Genomic DNA, 17577 nt, shown 5'->3' with positions numbered 1-17577 from the left:
AGAGACAAGTCAGATCGTTAACCTACTGCGCCACAGTGGGAACTCCCCTGTTGTGAGTTTTATGTTAGTTTTAGCTTTTCTGTAAATTCTATCAGCAGTAGATAAAGATTTGTATAAAGCTTTGCTTTTTACTTATAGCATCTCACAAATGAAGGCAAGATATCATTAATGACAAATAATTCTTTGGAGTTTCCATTGTGGCTCAGCAGGTTAAGAACCCAGCATAGTGTCTGTGAGGATTTGGGTTCAATCCCTGGCCTTGCTTGGTGAGTTAAAGGTCTGGTGTTGCTGCAAGTTGCAGCTTAAATCACAGATGCAGCTCAGATCCATTGTCACCATGGCTGTGGCATAGGCTGGCAGCTGCAGCTCTGATTCAACCCCTATCCTGGGAACTTCCATATGCCATAGGTACAGACATAAAAAGGAAAAAATAATAATAATTCTTAGGGAATACTTATGGTTGAATTTCTTAGAGCCATTAAAATTTTTGGGAGTTTGGGTGTGGTACAGCGGTTAAGGCTCTGGCATTGTCACTGCAGTGGCTCAGTTCACTGCCGTGGCAAGGGTTCAGTCCCTGACCCAGGAACTTCTATATGCCTTACAAAAATTTTTTTTGTAAGAAGAACTTGTAGTGATATGCAATTTACATGCACTATAAGCTCAACAAAAAGGTTAGAATACAGATGCACATGAAGTTTGTCATAGGCATAGGGAAGAGCTGGAAGAAAACATGCCAAAATACTAACAGAGATTGATGTGTGGTTAAGTCATATGAGATTTTATTTTCTTCTTTTTCTTTTTTGTCTTTTTGCTATTTCTTGGGCCGCTCCCTCGGCATATGGAGGTTCCCAGGCTAGGGGTCGAATCGGAGCTGGAGCCACCGGCCTATGCCAGAGCCACAGCAAGGCGGGATCCGAGCTGCATCTGCAGCCTACACCACAGCTCACGGCAATGCCGGATCCCTAACCCACTGAGCAAAGCCAGGGACCGAACCCGCAACCTCATGGTTCCTAGTCGGATTCGTTAACCGCTGCGCCACGACAGGAACTCCAGGACAGCCTTCTGGGAGGTGGTATCACCTCTTCCTGTGGTTTTAGAAAAAAAACTCCGCCATTGAGAACAAAGGTATATGAGGATGAAATAGGCAATCTATGCCTCAGCAGCCCCTTATGCCACGTAGTCCCAAGGGCACTGCCCCAGCAGAGGAGACCCACCATGAGCTAAACAACTATAGCAGGTGCCCTCCTCTGCTGTGGAAATAAAAAACCGACTCCCCGCCAGGATCTTTGCAAGGCAAGATCATTTGATAGCGTTGAAGAAGCTGGTTTTCCGGATGCTAAGTTGGATATTAGAAGAAAACTGGGGCAGGGTGCTCATACCATTGTCTTTGTCTCATTTCAGCTCAATCACCCAGAGCTTGTGGAAGGTCTCGTGCTCATTAACGTCGACCCTTGTGCTAAAGGCTGGATTGACTGGGCAGCTTCCAAAGTAAGACCAAATGGTGTCCATTGGCTCATCTCTTGGCCCCTCCTCAAAACACCTTAACTGGTTTTTATTTTTTCATTGAGGTGTATAAAGTTAAGAGCAAGAAGTTTTAAGTAGACATCCTGATGAATGTTTACACATATAATCACTGCTCAGTCAATATACAGAATATTTCTAGCTCTGTCCTTAGTTAATACTTCCTCCCTTCCCAGAAATAACCATTATTCTGACTCCTGTCACCGTAGATTGGTTTTATCTGCTCTTAAACTTCATATAATTGGTATAATAGAATATGTATCTTTTGTATCTCACTTTTGTTCATAACTGTGAGTCTCATTCATGAAGACTATGAATGGAATACTATGCAACCAGAAACTTATTTTTTTTAGTTATTTAAAGAAATGAGAAAATTCTAGGTTTAAAAAACAGACAGGCACTTCTCTATTGGTTTGGTGGTTAGGATTCAGTGCTTTCACTGCTACAGCCCAAGTTTGATCTCTGGTCTGGGAATTGAGATCCAACATCAAACTGCTATATGCCATGGCCAAAAAAAAAAGGCAATACAATGTTGTTAAAAAGGGAAAATAATTTATCACCGATGGTAACATCTTTGGCTGGTACCATTACAGATGACTTATTTCCTTTTTTTATATTCTATATTTTCCTAATTTTCTGTGGTAAACATGTATTGCTTTTATAGCTATTTTAAAATATTAAACTATTTCCACCTACCAGTAGACCAGATTTTAAAAAATTTATCCATTCCTCCCCATATTTAACTTCTGGAGAAATGATATATATCCTAGCTTTGGATGAACTATATTAACAATCCTATTGCCAGATGCTATGAAAATTCTTATTTAAAATTTGTTAAAATTGGAGTTCCTGTCGTGGCGCAGTGGTTAACGAATCTGACTGGGAACCATGAGGTTGCAGGTTCGGTCCCTGCCCTTGCTCAGTGGGTTAACGATCTGGCGTTGCCATGAGCTGTGGTGTAGGTTGCAGACGCGGCTCAGATCCTGCGTTGCTGTGGCTCTGGTGTAGGCTGGTGGCTACGGCTCCGATTAGACCCCTAGCCTGGGAACCTCCATATGCCGAGGGAGTGGCCCAAGAAATAGCAAAAAAAGACAAAAAAATATATATATATAAAATTTGTTAAAATTACTATCCAGCATGTGGTACATTAAAACTTACCTGGTGGAGTTCCCACTATGGGGCAATGGGATAATTATCTAGCTTGTCTCTGTGGTGTTGCCACAGCTGTGGTGTAGTTTGCAAATGGGGCTTGTATTTGATCCCTGACCCGGGAACTTACATATGTTGTAACAAACTTAGCTGAACACCTTTAATGTGACACAGGTTCCCAGGCTAGGCATTGAACCCACACCATAGCAGTGACCCAGGCTGCTGCAGTGACACCAGGTCCTTAACCCACTATGCCACAGGGAAACTCCTAAAAATTCTTATAAAGCTTTAGAAGGACCTTATGAGTGTTAAAGACAAAATAAACTAGGTTATTAATTATCATTATCTTTAATTTATACAACCTGTGGGTCATGGATAACCCATGTGAAGATTTCTGGGCTTTCTTCCCTAATCTTTCTGGGACTGTGTGATCCTGCTTTACCCATATCCACCTGTTTCCCTTATCTCCTCTCCACCATCTTCACTCCCAACTCAGTACTTCACCTCTGATCCAGGTCAGTGGTAGGAATTGAGCATAAAACCAACAAAGAAAGCTAAAGGGAAATCAGTAACATCATTTCATTTGGAAACTTTCCTGAAAATAGACTAACACCCTGCAGACTTACACAGATTGACGCATTTATTAGACTGATATGCATAGTTTTGAAATGGGAAAAATTAGAAAAATGTTCAAAATGCAAGAACATTCTGTAAACAGCAATTTCCTCCCACTCTTGGAAATGAAGATAGCAAAAAATGAAGGGAAAAAAAGGTGTTTTTTTTTTTTCTTTTGGTTGGCTTGGGTTGGGAGTGGTTGTAGGTCCATCCTTATTAGCCATAAATCCAGTATAAATGCAAAAATATAGGCAGGAATGAAGTAGCTAATAGCCATGAGTTCTAGGTCTCAGGTTTTCAAAGAAGTAATGGCAACCATTTCTTCTAGCTACCTATTTCACAGCAGGCTATGCTATTACCCTGGAGGGAAGACTTTTCTTTTTTTTCTGCTGCTCCTGTGACATGCAGAAGTTCTGTGTCAGGGATGGAACAGAAATAGCAGTGACAATACCAGATCCTTAACCCACTGAGCTACCAGGGAACTCCAAGACTTTTCCCTTTTCTTTCTAACTTGTTTTTTGTTCTCATGTTTCTTGAAACCACCATCTCATGAAAGTGTGTACCACTGAGTTATTTGTCAAGGGATAACACAGATACAATAAAGTGCACCAGTAAAGTGGACAGCTTGATAAATTTTTAACCTGTGCTTTCTCCCTTGACACAAAGTTTTTATCTTTTTAGCTCTCAGGACTGACAACCAATGTTGTGGACATTATTTTGGCTCATCACTTTGGGCAGGTAAGTGCCTATTCCAGCCAGGAGAGCTGTGTTCTTTGGCTTGCTTGTAAAATCTTATTCACTTTAGAAGTGAAAAGGAAAGAAGGGGTGCCTTTGAACTCGATCCCAGTGGGTAATACTGCTAGTGCTGTGTGGGATGCACATGACCCAGCAAAGGCCAGTCTTAGGGGAGAGGCATTAACTCAGTGCCACGCAGCTCTTGGCATTAGGAGAGATAGAGAAGGCAGTGCCCACCCCCTCCCACCTGTCTCCTGTGAGCAGCATGCCATCTGTTCATGTTTGACAACATCATATGCCTCAGCAAATATCTTTAGAGCCATAATGAGGTCTGGGAAAGGCTTCACAAAAATAGAAATTTCAGAGAAAAAGAAACCAAGAAATGTGATTGCTAAAAGAACCTTAGATAATCTTGTTCAAACCCCATGTTTTACTGGTGAAGAAACTGAAGTCTATAGAGGAAATGACAATTATATGGATAATTGTTGGGTGAAAGAGGGGACACCAGTCCTCTTTTCAGAGGGAAAGTCAGGTGGATAATATGATTCTCACACCAACTACAATGTGTGTTTTTTCCTACGCTACTGAACAATTCTTGGACACCAGCTGTGTGTGACAGTTATGACCCTGTCTACCTGGAGATAGGTCAGATTCTATAGGTTTGAGCCTGGTCCTATAAGACTGTGCCACCACCACCACTCCCCTCCCCCACTTCAGCTACCAGTTGCCACTCTGTGTCCTGCCTGTGCTTCTCACCTACCAGCTCTAGACCAGAGGTTCCAATGACCACCCTCCTGGGGTTCAATTAATTTGCTAGAGTGGCTCACAGAACTCAGAGGAACATTGTACGCACTAGATTACTGGTTTATTGTAAAAGAACATAACTCGGGAACAGCCAGATGGAAGAGGTGCCAAGGGCATGTTCTGTGAAAGGGGCGCAGAGCTCCGTGCCCTCTAGAGTGCACCAGTCTCCCAGAACCTCCACGTGTTTGCCACCCTGGACGCTCTCCCAGTCCTGTCCTTTTTGGGGTTAATGGAGGCATGATTATAGGGCAGTCAATTCAATGTCAAGCTCCTCTCCCTCCCCCAGCAGTGGGGAAGGGGTGGGATCGAAAGTTCTGACCCTGTAATCACGGGGCTGGTTCCGTCTAAAAGTTACTTGGGGGCTTTCCTAAAGTCACTTCACTAACAAAACAAGATGCTTTTATCACTTACGTTCCAAGTGTTTTAGGAGCTCTGTGGCAGAAATGGTGTGAAGACCAAATATATATTTCTTATGATAAATCACAACATCACAGATGACCTGTGAAGAAGGAAAGGAATAAATGAGCCATAAGTTTGGAGAGCTGTGAGGGGTCTGGAGTAGTTGGGGAGATGAAAACAACATGCGGAGGAGTAATATGTGCTCAGTGTAGCCTGTGTATTGAGGGAAAATGGTTGGTGGGGAGAAAAATCAGCATTTAGTACTCCTGATGTGTAAGACACTTTGACAAATACTTGAAGGCACAAACTCAGTTATTTTCCACGTGGTTCTATCAGACTTACTTTAAGATGGAGAAATTGAGGGCCAGAGAGGCAACGTCACTTGCCACCATTATCCAACTAGCAAGTGGTTTGAACTCAGGTCAGGCTAACTCCAGAGTGCATTGTTTTTTCTTTTATTGAGATGAATTTTATCAAAGTTACACATTGACATATATTTTAGAGGAGAGAAGTTTTTCAGGACTTCTTACAAAGAATCTGCCACCCATCCCATTTCCTGCTTCTTAGAGCTAACCGCTTTAATTCTTTTAGCTAATTCTTTTGGGTTTTGCCTCTTTAATTAAGGTATTACTTATAGTGAAGGACACAAATCGTAAGTGCTACTCAGTGACCTTTTACATTTTATGCCTATATTCTCATGTAACCACCACCAAATCAAAATATAGAACATTTCTATTACTTCGGAAGGGTTCCCTCATGCCAATTCCTAATCACTAATCCCCTTCCCCAAGCAAGGTAGTCACTATTCTGTTACTGCTATAGGTTATTTTGCCTCTTCTTGAGCTTCATATAAATGTAATTACAGTGTAGACTCTTCTGGGGCCAGCTTCTTTTGCTCAGTGTAGTCTGAGATTCAACTGTGTCATTCTGTATATCAGTAGTTCATTCTTTTATTCTGCGTAGCAGTCCATTGTATTATATTCCACAATTGTTCCTATGAACATTTCAGTTTCCCTTTTTCTTGGCCACAGCTGTGGTGTTCAGAAGTTCCTGGACCAGGGATTAAACCCATGCACCACAGCTGCGGCAACGCCGGATCCCTAACCTGCTGGGCTACACAGAATCTCTCTGATCTTTTGTTTTTGTTTTATGAATAAAGTTTCTATGAACCTTTTTTTTTTTGCTTTTTAGGGCCGCTCCTGTGGCATTAGGAAGTTCCCAGGGTAGGGGTTGAATTGGAGCTACAACTGCTGGCCTACACCACAGCCACAGCCACTTGGGATCCGAGCCTCATTTGTGACCTACACCACAGTTCACAGCAATGTCAGATCCCTGACCCACTGAGTGAGGCCAGGGATCAAACCTGCATCCTCATGGATACTAGTCAGATTTGTTTCTGCTGTGCCACAGTGAGAACTCCCCTATAAACATTCTTCGATATGTCTTTTGGGATACATGCCTCAACTTTCTTTATCTCCATCTCTCTAAATATGCATGTATTTCCACTTAATGATTTTTCAGTCATAGGCCTTATCTGTTGGCATTCCATCATGAAAGATTATTTCTCTCTCTCTCTCTCACACACACGCATGCACTGACCCCATGACACATATTTATGTTTTTCAACACTCCATTCTTTGAATATAATATAATTTGGATTAGGTCAATTTCCAGCATTTCCACTAGCATGTAAATGTTTCCCAGAGCTGAGCCATGACATCTTTCTTTTTCTGTACATTACTTCTCTACCAAGTGACAGTGTTAGAATTTGTAAATAAAGAACACTGGAGGGGCTGCACCCATGGCATGTGGCAGTTCCCAGGCTAGGGATCAGATTGGAGCTATAGCTGTTGGCCTACACCACAGCTACAGCAACACAGGATCCGTGTGGTGCCTGCAAACTACTCCACAGCTCACGGCAATGCCGGATCCTTAACCCACTGAATGAGGCCAGGGATCAAACCTGCAACCTCATGGTTCCTAGTCAGATTTGTTTCCGCTGCTCCACAGTGGGAACTCCGGTTTTACTATTTTTTAAACATCTTACATATGGACATTTCCCCTTCTACTGCTTGAAAGTTATATTATCCAATTGTTTTAACTCCAATCTATGATCTTCCATCACTTCTTCCAAATTATTTGTTGTTTCTCTAGTATTTTGAGGCTCCTTTTTTCTTAGTCCCGCAGATTAGAGATCATGGTTACTTTATCCAGTCAATGTCTACTCAGAGTTACCTGCATGTTAATCATTTTCTTTGCTCTTCATTCTTTCTCACATCTCAGAATTTGCTTCTGGAATAATTTTCTTTTTCTCTGAATTACGTCCTTTAGAATTTCCTTTAGCGAGAGAGGGTATGCTTGTGGTAAACTCTCTGTTTTTCTTTATCTGAGAATGTTTGTGAGTGCGTCCCTAAAAAGCAAAATAAATAAATAAGTATTAAAAATCATTGCAATTCTTACTTTAAAAAAATGTATCTACATTGGTTCATTAATGGCGACAAATGTACCATAATAATATAAGATGTTAAGCATAAGGGAAAATTTGTGTGGGATGTATGAAAACTCTCTGTACTACCTTTGTGAGTTTTTTGATAAATCTAAAACTTTTTAAATTAAAGGTTTATTTTATCAAAATTGAAAAAAAAAAGAACACTGGGGGGAAACTGCAAAAGTGATAGGAAGGCAGTTTGTTTCTAGTTTCTGCCTTTTTTTTTTTTTTTTTTTTTTTTTTTTTTTTTTTTTGTCTTTTCTAGGGCCGCACCCGTGGCAGCATATGGAGGCTAGGCTTCCAATTGGAGCTGTAGTTGCTGGCCTACACCACAGCCACAACAACTCGGGATCCGAGCCGTATCTGTGACCTCCTATACCACAGCTCACGGCAACGCCGGATCCTTAACCCACTGAGCGAGGCCAGGGCTCGAAGCCACAACCTCATGGTTCCTAGTCGGATTCATTAACCACTGAGCCACAACGGGAACTCCTCTAGTTTCTGCCTTTTAAGAGAAAAAAAAAAAAAAATTCAAGGCTTGTCACACAGAAGTCCTGGTGACACTCATCTCAGCAGCCTTTGGGTCAAGTTTCTCCATCCCGTGGGCTGTTTCCAGGGTCCATTCAGAGGACAGAAATCACACGCTTTGAGTAGAGAAAATTTAACATAAAATACAGTTAACTAGTTGAAGGTGGCTTACTTCTCAACGAGGTAAAAGAGGACTCTGGAAGGTCGAAAAACAGCAGCTACTCCTAGGCTGAGCAAGTGTGGACGCTGAAGGAACTAGGGACTTAGTTGAGCCCTACGACCAAGCGCAAGAGTCAGGCCTCTTCAAAAAAGGCACCATTTGCATAGAAAGTATAGCCATCCAGTAGTGAAGAAACTTGCCAGAAGGTGAGAGCTGTAACTGGTCCATAGAGCCACTCACCAGATGGGGGAGACCTTGGTCTAAAATAAGATCTGAGCAGCTGCAGAGGCTACAGAAGCTGCAGCTGAATGGGGAGAATATGGGCCTAGTAGCTGTTATACACGGTCTATGAGAATTCCTGCCACCTTGAGCCACTGGCTCCTGTGCTAAATTTAAAAAAAAGGACTGGGAGCCTACTGTGGCACAACAGGATCAGCGGCATCTTGGCAGTGCTGGGATGTGAGTTCAATCCCTGGCCTGGTACAGTGGGTTAAAGGATCCGGTATTGCCACAGGTGTGGCTTAGGTCACACCTGTGGCTTGGATCTGATCCCTGTCCATATGTCCACAGGGCAGCCAAAACAGAAAAAAAAAAAAAAAATTAAAAATTTAAAATAAATAAAAAGGGACTGGCACACAGAAACTATTCATGCAGTCTAGCTCCAGTACTAGAAAGAATGGTGAGTTCCTGTTGTGGCACAGCAAAAACAAATCCGACTAGCAACCATGAGGTTGCGGGTTTGATCCCTGGCCTCACTCATTGGGTTAAGGATCCGGTGTTGCTGTGAGCTGTGGTGTAGGTCGCAGACGTGGCTCGAATCTGGCATTGCTGTGGCTGTGGTTGGTGGTTGCAGCTCTGATTAGACCCCTATCCTGGGAACCTCCATATGCCTCGGGTGCAGCCCTAAAAAGACAAAACAACCAAAAAAGAGAAAAAAAAAAAGAATGGGGAGTTCCCGTCGTGGCGCAGTGGTTAACGAATCCGACTAGGAACCATGAGGTTGCGGGTTTGATCCCTGGCCTTGCTCAGCGGGTCAAGGATCCGGCGTTGCCGTGAGCTGTGGTGTAGGTTGCAGACGTGGCTCGGATCCCACGTTGCTGTGGCTCTGGCGTAGGCCGGTGGCTACAGCTCCGATTCAACCCCTGGCCTGGGAACCTCCATATGCCGCGGGAGCAGCCCAGGAAATAGCAACAATAACAACAACAACAACAACAAAAAAGACAAAAGACAAAAAAAAAAGAATGGTGGGTCTGAGGCTAAGAATAACTGGCACAGATGCTTTCCCCTGTGACTAGTAATCCCTGTCTATCTGTCCATATTTAATAAAAGATGGATCACTGCAAGCAGAGGCTTATCACTTGGGCAATTAGACTGGGCCATTTCCTTGGGTAACCCCTGACATCAACAGCTTCAGATCTTTTCTCTGGGACTGGTCAGATTCCCCAGATAAGTCTTGAGGTTACACACCAATGAAACTAATTGGGGCTTTTGATAAGGATTGCGTTGAATCTGTAGATCAGTTTGGGGAGCATTGCTGTCTAAATACTGTTTCAGTCTATAAACTTGGAGTGTGTCTATTCAGTTATTTGGGTCTTTTAAAATTTCTTTCAGCACCATTTTCTAGTGAAATCTTACACTTCTTTTGCATATTTATTCATGAGTATTTTATTTTGGAGGTGCTGTTGTAAGTAAAATGCTTTGTTAATTTCATTTTAAATTGTTTCTTGCTAATGTATAGAAATAGAATTAAATTTTTGTATAAAGGATCTTGTATCCTTCAACCTTACCGAACTAGTTTATTACCTCTAATTGTTTTCTGTGTGTGGGGGGATTCCTTAGGATTTTCTATATACAAGCTTATGTCACCTGTGATGAACATGGTTTTATTTGTTCTTTCCAGTCTGGATATGTTTTCTTTTTCTTGCCTAGGCAAACCTTTCTAGGCTTTGGATAGAACTTCTGGTACAATGTCAAATAGGAGTAATAAGTGAACATCCTTGTCTTGTTTCTGATCTTGGGAAAAACTATTCAGTGTTTGACCATTAGGTATACTGTTAGCTGTGGATTTTTCATAGATGCCCTTTATCAGATAGAAGAAGTTCTCTTCTATTCCTAGTTTGTTGAGTGCTTTTATCATGAAATTGTCTTGGATTCTGACAAGTCCTTTTTCTGTTATCTGTTGAGATGTATGTGTGACTTATGCTCTTTATTCTTTTAACATGGTATAGTATACTGATTGATTTTTGTATTTTAACATGGTATAGTATACTGATTGATTTTTGTATGTTGAACCAGGCTTGCATTCCTTGGATAAACCCCACTTGCTCATGGTTTGTAATCCTTTTTATAGGTTTCATTTCGTTTACTAGTATTTTGTAAGGATTTTTCTGTCTATATCCATAAGGGGTATTAGTCTGTACACTTAGGTTGTCTTTCTGTGGATTTGGTATTAAGGTAATACTTAGACTCATCAAATGAGTTGATGTATTCTCCCTTTTATTTTTGGTAACCATTTGGAAAGGATTGCTATTATTCTTTAAATGTTTGGCAGAATTCACAGTGAAGCCATCTGGCCAAAGCTTTTCTTTATAGAAAGTTTATATATTACTGATTTAATCTCTTTAACTGTTATATAGATCTATTCAGATTTTTGTTTCTTCTTGAGGCACTTTTAGGTGGTCTGTGTCTGTTTAGGAATTTGTCAGTTTCCCTTAGGTTATCTAAATTGTTGGTGTACAGTTATTTATAATGTTCTCTCTCTCTCTTTTTTTTTTTTTTTTTTTTTTTTTTTTTGTCTTTTTGCCTTTTCTAGGGCTGCTTCCTGCGGCGTATGGAGGTTCCCAGGCTAGGGGTCCAATCGGAGCTATAGCCACTGGCCTCTGCCAGAGCCACAGCAACTCAGGATCCGAGCCGCGTCTGCAACCTACACCACAGCTCACGGCAACGCCGGATCCTTGACCCGCTGAGCAAGGCCAGGGATCGAACCCGCAACCTCATGGTTCCTAGTCAGATTCGTTAACCACTGCGCCACGACGGGAACTCCTATAATGTTCTCTTATAATTATCTTTCTATAAAGCTGATAGTGATGTCTCCTCTTTCATTCCTGTTATTGATCATTTTGAGTCTTGTCTCTGTTTTACTTGGTCAGTCTAACCAATTTTTGGTTTCACTGACTTTCTCTGTTCTTTTTCTATCCTCTATTTCGTATATTTCCACTCTAATCTTATTTCATTCCTTCTGCTTGCTTTCAGTTGTGTCTTCTCCTTTTAGTTTCTTAAGATGAAGGGCTACTTACAAATTTGAGATGTTTCTTCTTTCTTAATACAGGAATTTACTGCTATAAATTTCCTTCTAAGTATTCCTTTAGCTTCATCCTAAGGTATTTTCATTCATTTCAAAGTATATTCTAACATATGATTTCTTCTTTGATCTGTTATTATTTAGGGGTATGTTATTTAATTTTCCAAATTTCCTTTTTTTTTTTAATTTTTGGTTTTTTTTTTTTTTTTTTTTTGCTTTTTAGGGCCATACCAGCGGCATACGTGGAGGTTCCCAGGCTAGAGCTCTAATTGGAGCTACAGCTGCCAGCCTACACTGAAGCCACAGCAATGCCAGGTCCGAGCCATGTCTGCAATCTACACCACAACTCACGACAACGCCAGATCCTTAACCCACTGAGCGAGGGTAGGGATCAAACCCGAAACCTCATGGTTCCTAGTCGGATTCAATTCCTCTGCACCATGATGGGAACTCCTCCTCCTTTTATTGATTTCTAATTCCACTGTTGTCAAGGGATATTCTTTTTTTTCTTCTTCTTCGTCTTTTTGCCTTTTTCTAGGGCCGATCCCGCGGTATATGGAGGTTCCCAGGCTAGGGGTCTAATCCGAGCTGTAGCCACCAGCCTACGCCAGGGCCACAGCAACGCGGGATCCGAGCCACATCTGCGACCTACACCACAGCTCACGGCAACGTCAGATCCTAACCCACTGAGCAAGGGCAGGGATCAAACCCGCAACCTCATGGTTCCTAGTCGGATTCATTAACCACTGAGCCACGACGGGAACTTCAGGGATATTCTTAATATTTCATTCCTTTTCAAATGTACTGAGACTTGTTTTATGTCCTGACATGGTCTGTCCCAGAGAATGTTCCATGTACACCTTAGAAGAATATATATTTATTCTACTGCTGTTAAGTGGAGTGGTCTATAAAATGTCTGTCTGTTAGGCCTGATGCTTTGTAGTATTGTTCAGTTCTTCTGTTTCCTTGTGATCTTCTGCCTCATTATTCTATCTTAATTGAAAATGGGGATTAAAGTTGCCGACTATTATTGTTGAATTTTCTATTTCTCCCTTCAACTCAGTTTCATTTTGCTTCATGTGTTTTGTTATATCTTCCTGATAGTTTCTTCTTTAAAGAGGACTGTCAGCCAATCCTCCTTGTATCATCTTTACCTGCTGCTTGCAAAGAGAACAGGTGCTCACAATTCTTGGGCCTCTTCAGGCTCCTCAGTATATATGTTCACTGACTTTCACTCCCTGCATGGCCAGCCTAGCAGCTTTATTGAGTCTGTTAAATGGGTGATTACAGTCTTCCTTCTGCTTTCCCACTTTCAAAATGTTACTGCAGTTGTCACTTTTCCTTGTTGTCTTTGTCTTTATGAGTTTATGGCTTATAAAGAAAAAATTTTGCTGTTATTTTTATGCTTTTCCTGGAAGGAGTAAAGAAAGCTGTTTTAATCCAGCATCTTTAATTGGCAGTTTTCAAGACCATGATCTTTCCACTGCATAGTCCTAGGTAGAGTGTGTTCTTTCCTGAAGACATAGGATGCTTGCTTGAGGGTTTGTTTTTTGTTTTGTTGCCATATCTACAGCATGCAGAAGTTCCCAGGCTGGTGATCAAACTGCTATGTGAACCATTGTCACATAGTAGTGACAATGCCAGATCCTTAACCAATAGGCCACTGGGGAACTCCAGGATACTTGGTTTTGACTGTAGACCTTAAAAACCACTTTACAAAATTTACAAAATCCCATGCCAAGTGCTCAGCAAGAGACAAAGGTATATAAGATATGGCTCTTATTCTTCAGGCACTCACCCTGTGGGAAGATGAGATGTACAGAAATACTACCATAGCATGTGTTAAAAAGGGTAAGTAATAAGCACTACCTTTCATTGAATACCTATAGATTTCAGACGTATTATATATTGCAGACATTAATCAAGTCAATCTAATAATCTCACAACGGGAACTGTATCATTCCCGCTTTACAGGTGAAGAATGTATTGGTTTGTATAAGGTCAGGAGCTAACAGCATATCAAGGGAGATTTGAAACCAGGTGTGCCTGACTCTGAAGCTTTCCTCTTTTTTACTATATCAGGGTATCAAGGAGAGGCCCCATGAAGGGCCTAGAGGAATTCAAAGGCAAGAGAGGAAAGGGGAGGCTTTAAGATTGAGGTATCCCAGCAGGGCCTGGAAGAATGGAGAAAATCCAACATGTTAGATTTGAGGAGGAAGGTGATCATTCCAAGGAATGGCGAAGAGTTTGCTCAAAAGCAAAGAGGAAGGGGAGTTTCCGTTGCAGCTCAGATCCCTAGTTGCTGTTGCTGCAGCATAGGCCAGCAGCTGTAGCTCCAATTCCATCCCTAGCCTGGGAACTTCCATATGTTGCACATGTGGCCCTAAAAAAGCAAAAAAAAAAAAAGAAGTAGAAGAAGAAGAAACAGAGGAAGGAATTATAAGATGTATTTGGGGGTTCTAATTAACCTGGGGGAGACTTAGTCTAGGATACCTGCACAGGTTGATTTGCCAGAGAAGCACCTGATGTGGAAGAACGAGGCCTTGAGGTGTTTGCATTCAAATTGTAGACATTAATACTATTTCAAATAAGGAAAAGCTTAGATGAGAATTTTAATGATTTCTATAAAGTAAGAATATCCTCACAATATATACATAATGTGTTTAATTAAAAACATGTGATGGAGTTCCCGTTGTGGCGCAGTGGTTAATGAATCCGACTAGGAACCATGAGGTTGCGGGTTCGGTCCCTGCCCTTGCTCAGTGGGTTAACGATCCGGCATTGCCGTGAGCTGTGGTGTGGGTCGCAGACTCGGCTCAGATCCCGCGTTGCTGTGGCTCTGGCGTAGGCCGGTGGCTGCAGCTCAGATTAGACTCCTAGCCTGGGAACCTCCATATGCTGCCGGAACGGCTCAAGAAAAGGCAAAAAAAAAAAAAACTTGTGAGGCAGATACAGAGAACAATTTGGGGTGGGGGAGATTGGGAGTTTGGGATTAGCAGATTAAAATTTACATATAGGATTGATAAACAACAAGGTTCTACAGTGTAGGACAGAGAACTATATATTCAATATCCTGGGGTAAACGATAATGGAAAAAAATATGAATAAGATTATACATAACTATACCACTTGCTACACATCAGAGATTAACACAACATTGTAAATCAACTACACTTCAATAAAATTTTTTTATAAAAATATGAGGTCATAGATAGTAGATTGTCACAAGGCTGAAGAATTCATTTGAAATTTAAGCAAGCATGAGTTCTTGTCGTGGCTCAGTGGAAACAAATCTCACTAGTATCCATGAGGATGCAGGTTCGATCCCTGGCCTCACTCAGTGGGTTAAGGATCTGGCATTGCTGTGAGCTATGGTGTAGGTCCCAGATGCAGCTCAGATCCTGCATTACTGTGGCTGTGGTGTAGGCCAGCGGCTACAGTAGCTCTTATTCGACCCCTAGCCTGGAAACCTCCATATGCCGCAGGTTAGGCCCTAAAAAGACAAAAGAAAAATTTAAGCAAGCAAAAAAAAAAAAAAAGTTGCCGGTGATCTAGCAGTTAGGACTCAGGATTGTCATTGCTGTGATTCTGGTTTGATCCCTGGCAAGGGAACTTGCACATGCCACAGGTTTATCCAAAAAAAAAAAAAAAAAAATTAGGCAAGCAAATGCATGTATTGCTCTTACTGCTTTGAAGTGGAAGCAAATAAAGTTTCTAAACATTAATAATGTCATCTTCACTAATAAGAAAAACCCCACAGTGATATCCCCTTTTCTATCTATCAAATTAGCAAAATCAAAGAAGAGTGATCATTTGTACTGGCAAGGATGCAGGAAAACAAGTGGTATAAATAAGTCCTGGTAAGGAATGCCCTCTGCCATACTTGTAAGTGGAAAGACAGTGTGGCACGACGTGTTTAGCAGAGTACAGTTTGTGTTTTTATACGCAACAGCTTTTCCTAAGACGTTCCATTGACACCAACCATTTTTATCGCCTTTACACCACTATCATTTCTTCCCTTTTTTTTTTTTTTTTTTTTTCCCCCTCAAGGACCTGGGGAGAATGCAATATGATACTGTTCTACCATCATGGCTTAGGAACCAGGAATGAATTATCTGTAATTATTTATTCAATTTGTTCTGGTATCTCTCAGCTTCATTTGACAGTCTGGGAAATGTCCTCAGAAGTCCTTAAGCTTGTTTGTATCTTGGGTTGTGATCTAGTGATTTTCTTCCCTTTTTTATCTCAAACTTTGCTGCTCAGTTTCCTCTCCAAACCTTCAAGGGGGAGCTGGAGAAATCATTTCATTTCTAATTGCCATGTGGTTCACTTTTCTTACTGTAATATCTTCAGCACCTAACCATGTTTCCTTGGAGTGGCTCCGGCACCCTTTAGTTTTGGGTAGACTCTGATCCACTTGGTCCGTTTCCACCTGTACTCTTGGCTCATTTTGCCCGTATCGCAGTAAGAACGCAAACACGTTCTCCTTATCTCTTTCTCTACCACGCTTGCTGGTGGTGACCTTTACACACTGCCCTAGATTGAGTAACTGACTCTCTCACTATCGCTGATAGATTTCTTTTCTCCAATGCAAACATTTTCCCTTCTGCTTAAAACTACTTACTGGGGTATGTGAGTGTACACATATGTACGTATATGCTTATGTATACAAAAAACCTGGCAGCTGGTTCTGATGGTCTCCAAGAAGGCCAGCAAGAGAGGGACCACCGGACAGTGCTTAGTGGGGAGGGAAATTCTCTTTTTACTGATAGACCATTTGTTTCTCTTAAATTTTATATAGAGAATATAGCCAATATTTCATAATAACTTTAGATGGAATATGATCTATAAAATTTTTGAATTATATTGTATGCTTGAACTAATGTAAACAACTCTGCCTCAGTAAAAACAGTGTTAGTAATAAGATTAAATGGTAAATTGACTAATAGAATATCATAAATAGAATTTAATATATAATTCTATAATGTATATTATTGAACAATAGTCTATAGATATGTTGGTTATATTGAAGATACACATTATGCAAATTTATGGCTACTAATAGAAATGTTACTTTCCATTTATTTTATAGTTTACACTTCATATAATTTTTGTTATTTAGTCTTTAAAGCAGCCCTGTTAGGTACCTGGTTATTAGCTTCATATTACAAACACTATTTTTATGAGAATGGCAGGACATGAAAAAAAAAAAAAACACATGCACACATAAATAAGGAAACCAGCATCCTGAATGGTTAGGTAACCTAAGTTTCAGAGCTAATACTTGAGTCGTAGTTTAGTGCAATTTCTACTCTTCTGCAGGGAAGGATATTCAGAGCATATACCTAGGTTTTTGTGCTTGACCTGGAGTTGATTACCAGCCTTTTCTATCATAGATTCTTTGGTGCCCTTATCCAGCACAGAATATGGCACTGAACCAGTCTGATGCAGATAAAAAAGATGTCAACCCTTCATCCTACCAGTACATCAGTAGGCCCCATGCTCTACCCGCTTCCCATCATGGGCAGGGAGCTGTGGCTTTGGGCACTGAGAATGCAAACCAAACAATATAGACTTGTCCTGTAGCTCAGAAGTTTATCCGTGTCTTCTTTTAATTGTTGTAGGAAGAGTTGCAAGCCAACCTGGACCTGATTCAAACCTACAGACTACATATTGCCCAAGATATCAACCAAGAAAACCTACAGCTCTTCCTGAGTTCTTATAACGGGTACAGTTATTTCTATTCCTTCACTTAAATGGAGACCAGGTCTAAGAGATACTGGATATTTAAGAGAGAGGAGAAAGGGACGTAAACTACTTCTTCCAGTGTTATGTGATGGCATTGCTCAAGTTTGAGCCCAAGCTTAGGAACTTCTG

The 17577-nt window shown here is 41.1% G+C and overlaps 1 protein-coding gene across 15 annotated transcripts in view; it reads left to right on the top strand.

The window, feature by feature from the left end:
* Positions 1-17577, top strand: part of NDRG3 (NDRG family member 3) — an 82503-nt gene that overhangs the window by 49031 nt on the left and 15895 nt on the right. For 12 of the 15 annotated variants that reach the window (XR_014832278.1, XM_021077358.2, XM_021077356.2 and 9 more), the window contains 3 exons: positions 1402-1488; positions 3967-4023; positions 17325-17428. Coding sequence is in view for 11 of the 15 variants with exons in the window: in XM_021077358.2 (XP_020933017.1) it covers positions 1402-1488; positions 3967-4023; positions 17325-17428 (248 nt within the window). In the remaining 4 variants the exon portion in view is untranslated. Of the gene's footprint in view, positions 1-1401; positions 1489-3966; positions 7207-8167; positions 9007-9456; positions 12085-15126; positions 15356-17324; positions 17429-17577 lie in introns of those variants that run through there. The other 3 variants (XR_014832274.1, XR_014832277.1, XR_014832276.1) reach the window with 3 other exon arrangements.

This window comes from Sus scrofa, chromosome 17 (assembly GCF_054392235.1).
Source record: "Sus scrofa isolate SSC_HxYL_T2T_F1_AM1 chromosome 17, Sscrofa_HxYL_maternal_Yorkshire_Landrace_v2.0, whole genome shotgun sequence".
NCBI lineage: Eukaryota > Metazoa > Chordata > Mammalia > Artiodactyla > Suidae > Sus > Sus scrofa.
This window is presented reverse-complemented; position numbering and strand designations above follow the sequence as displayed.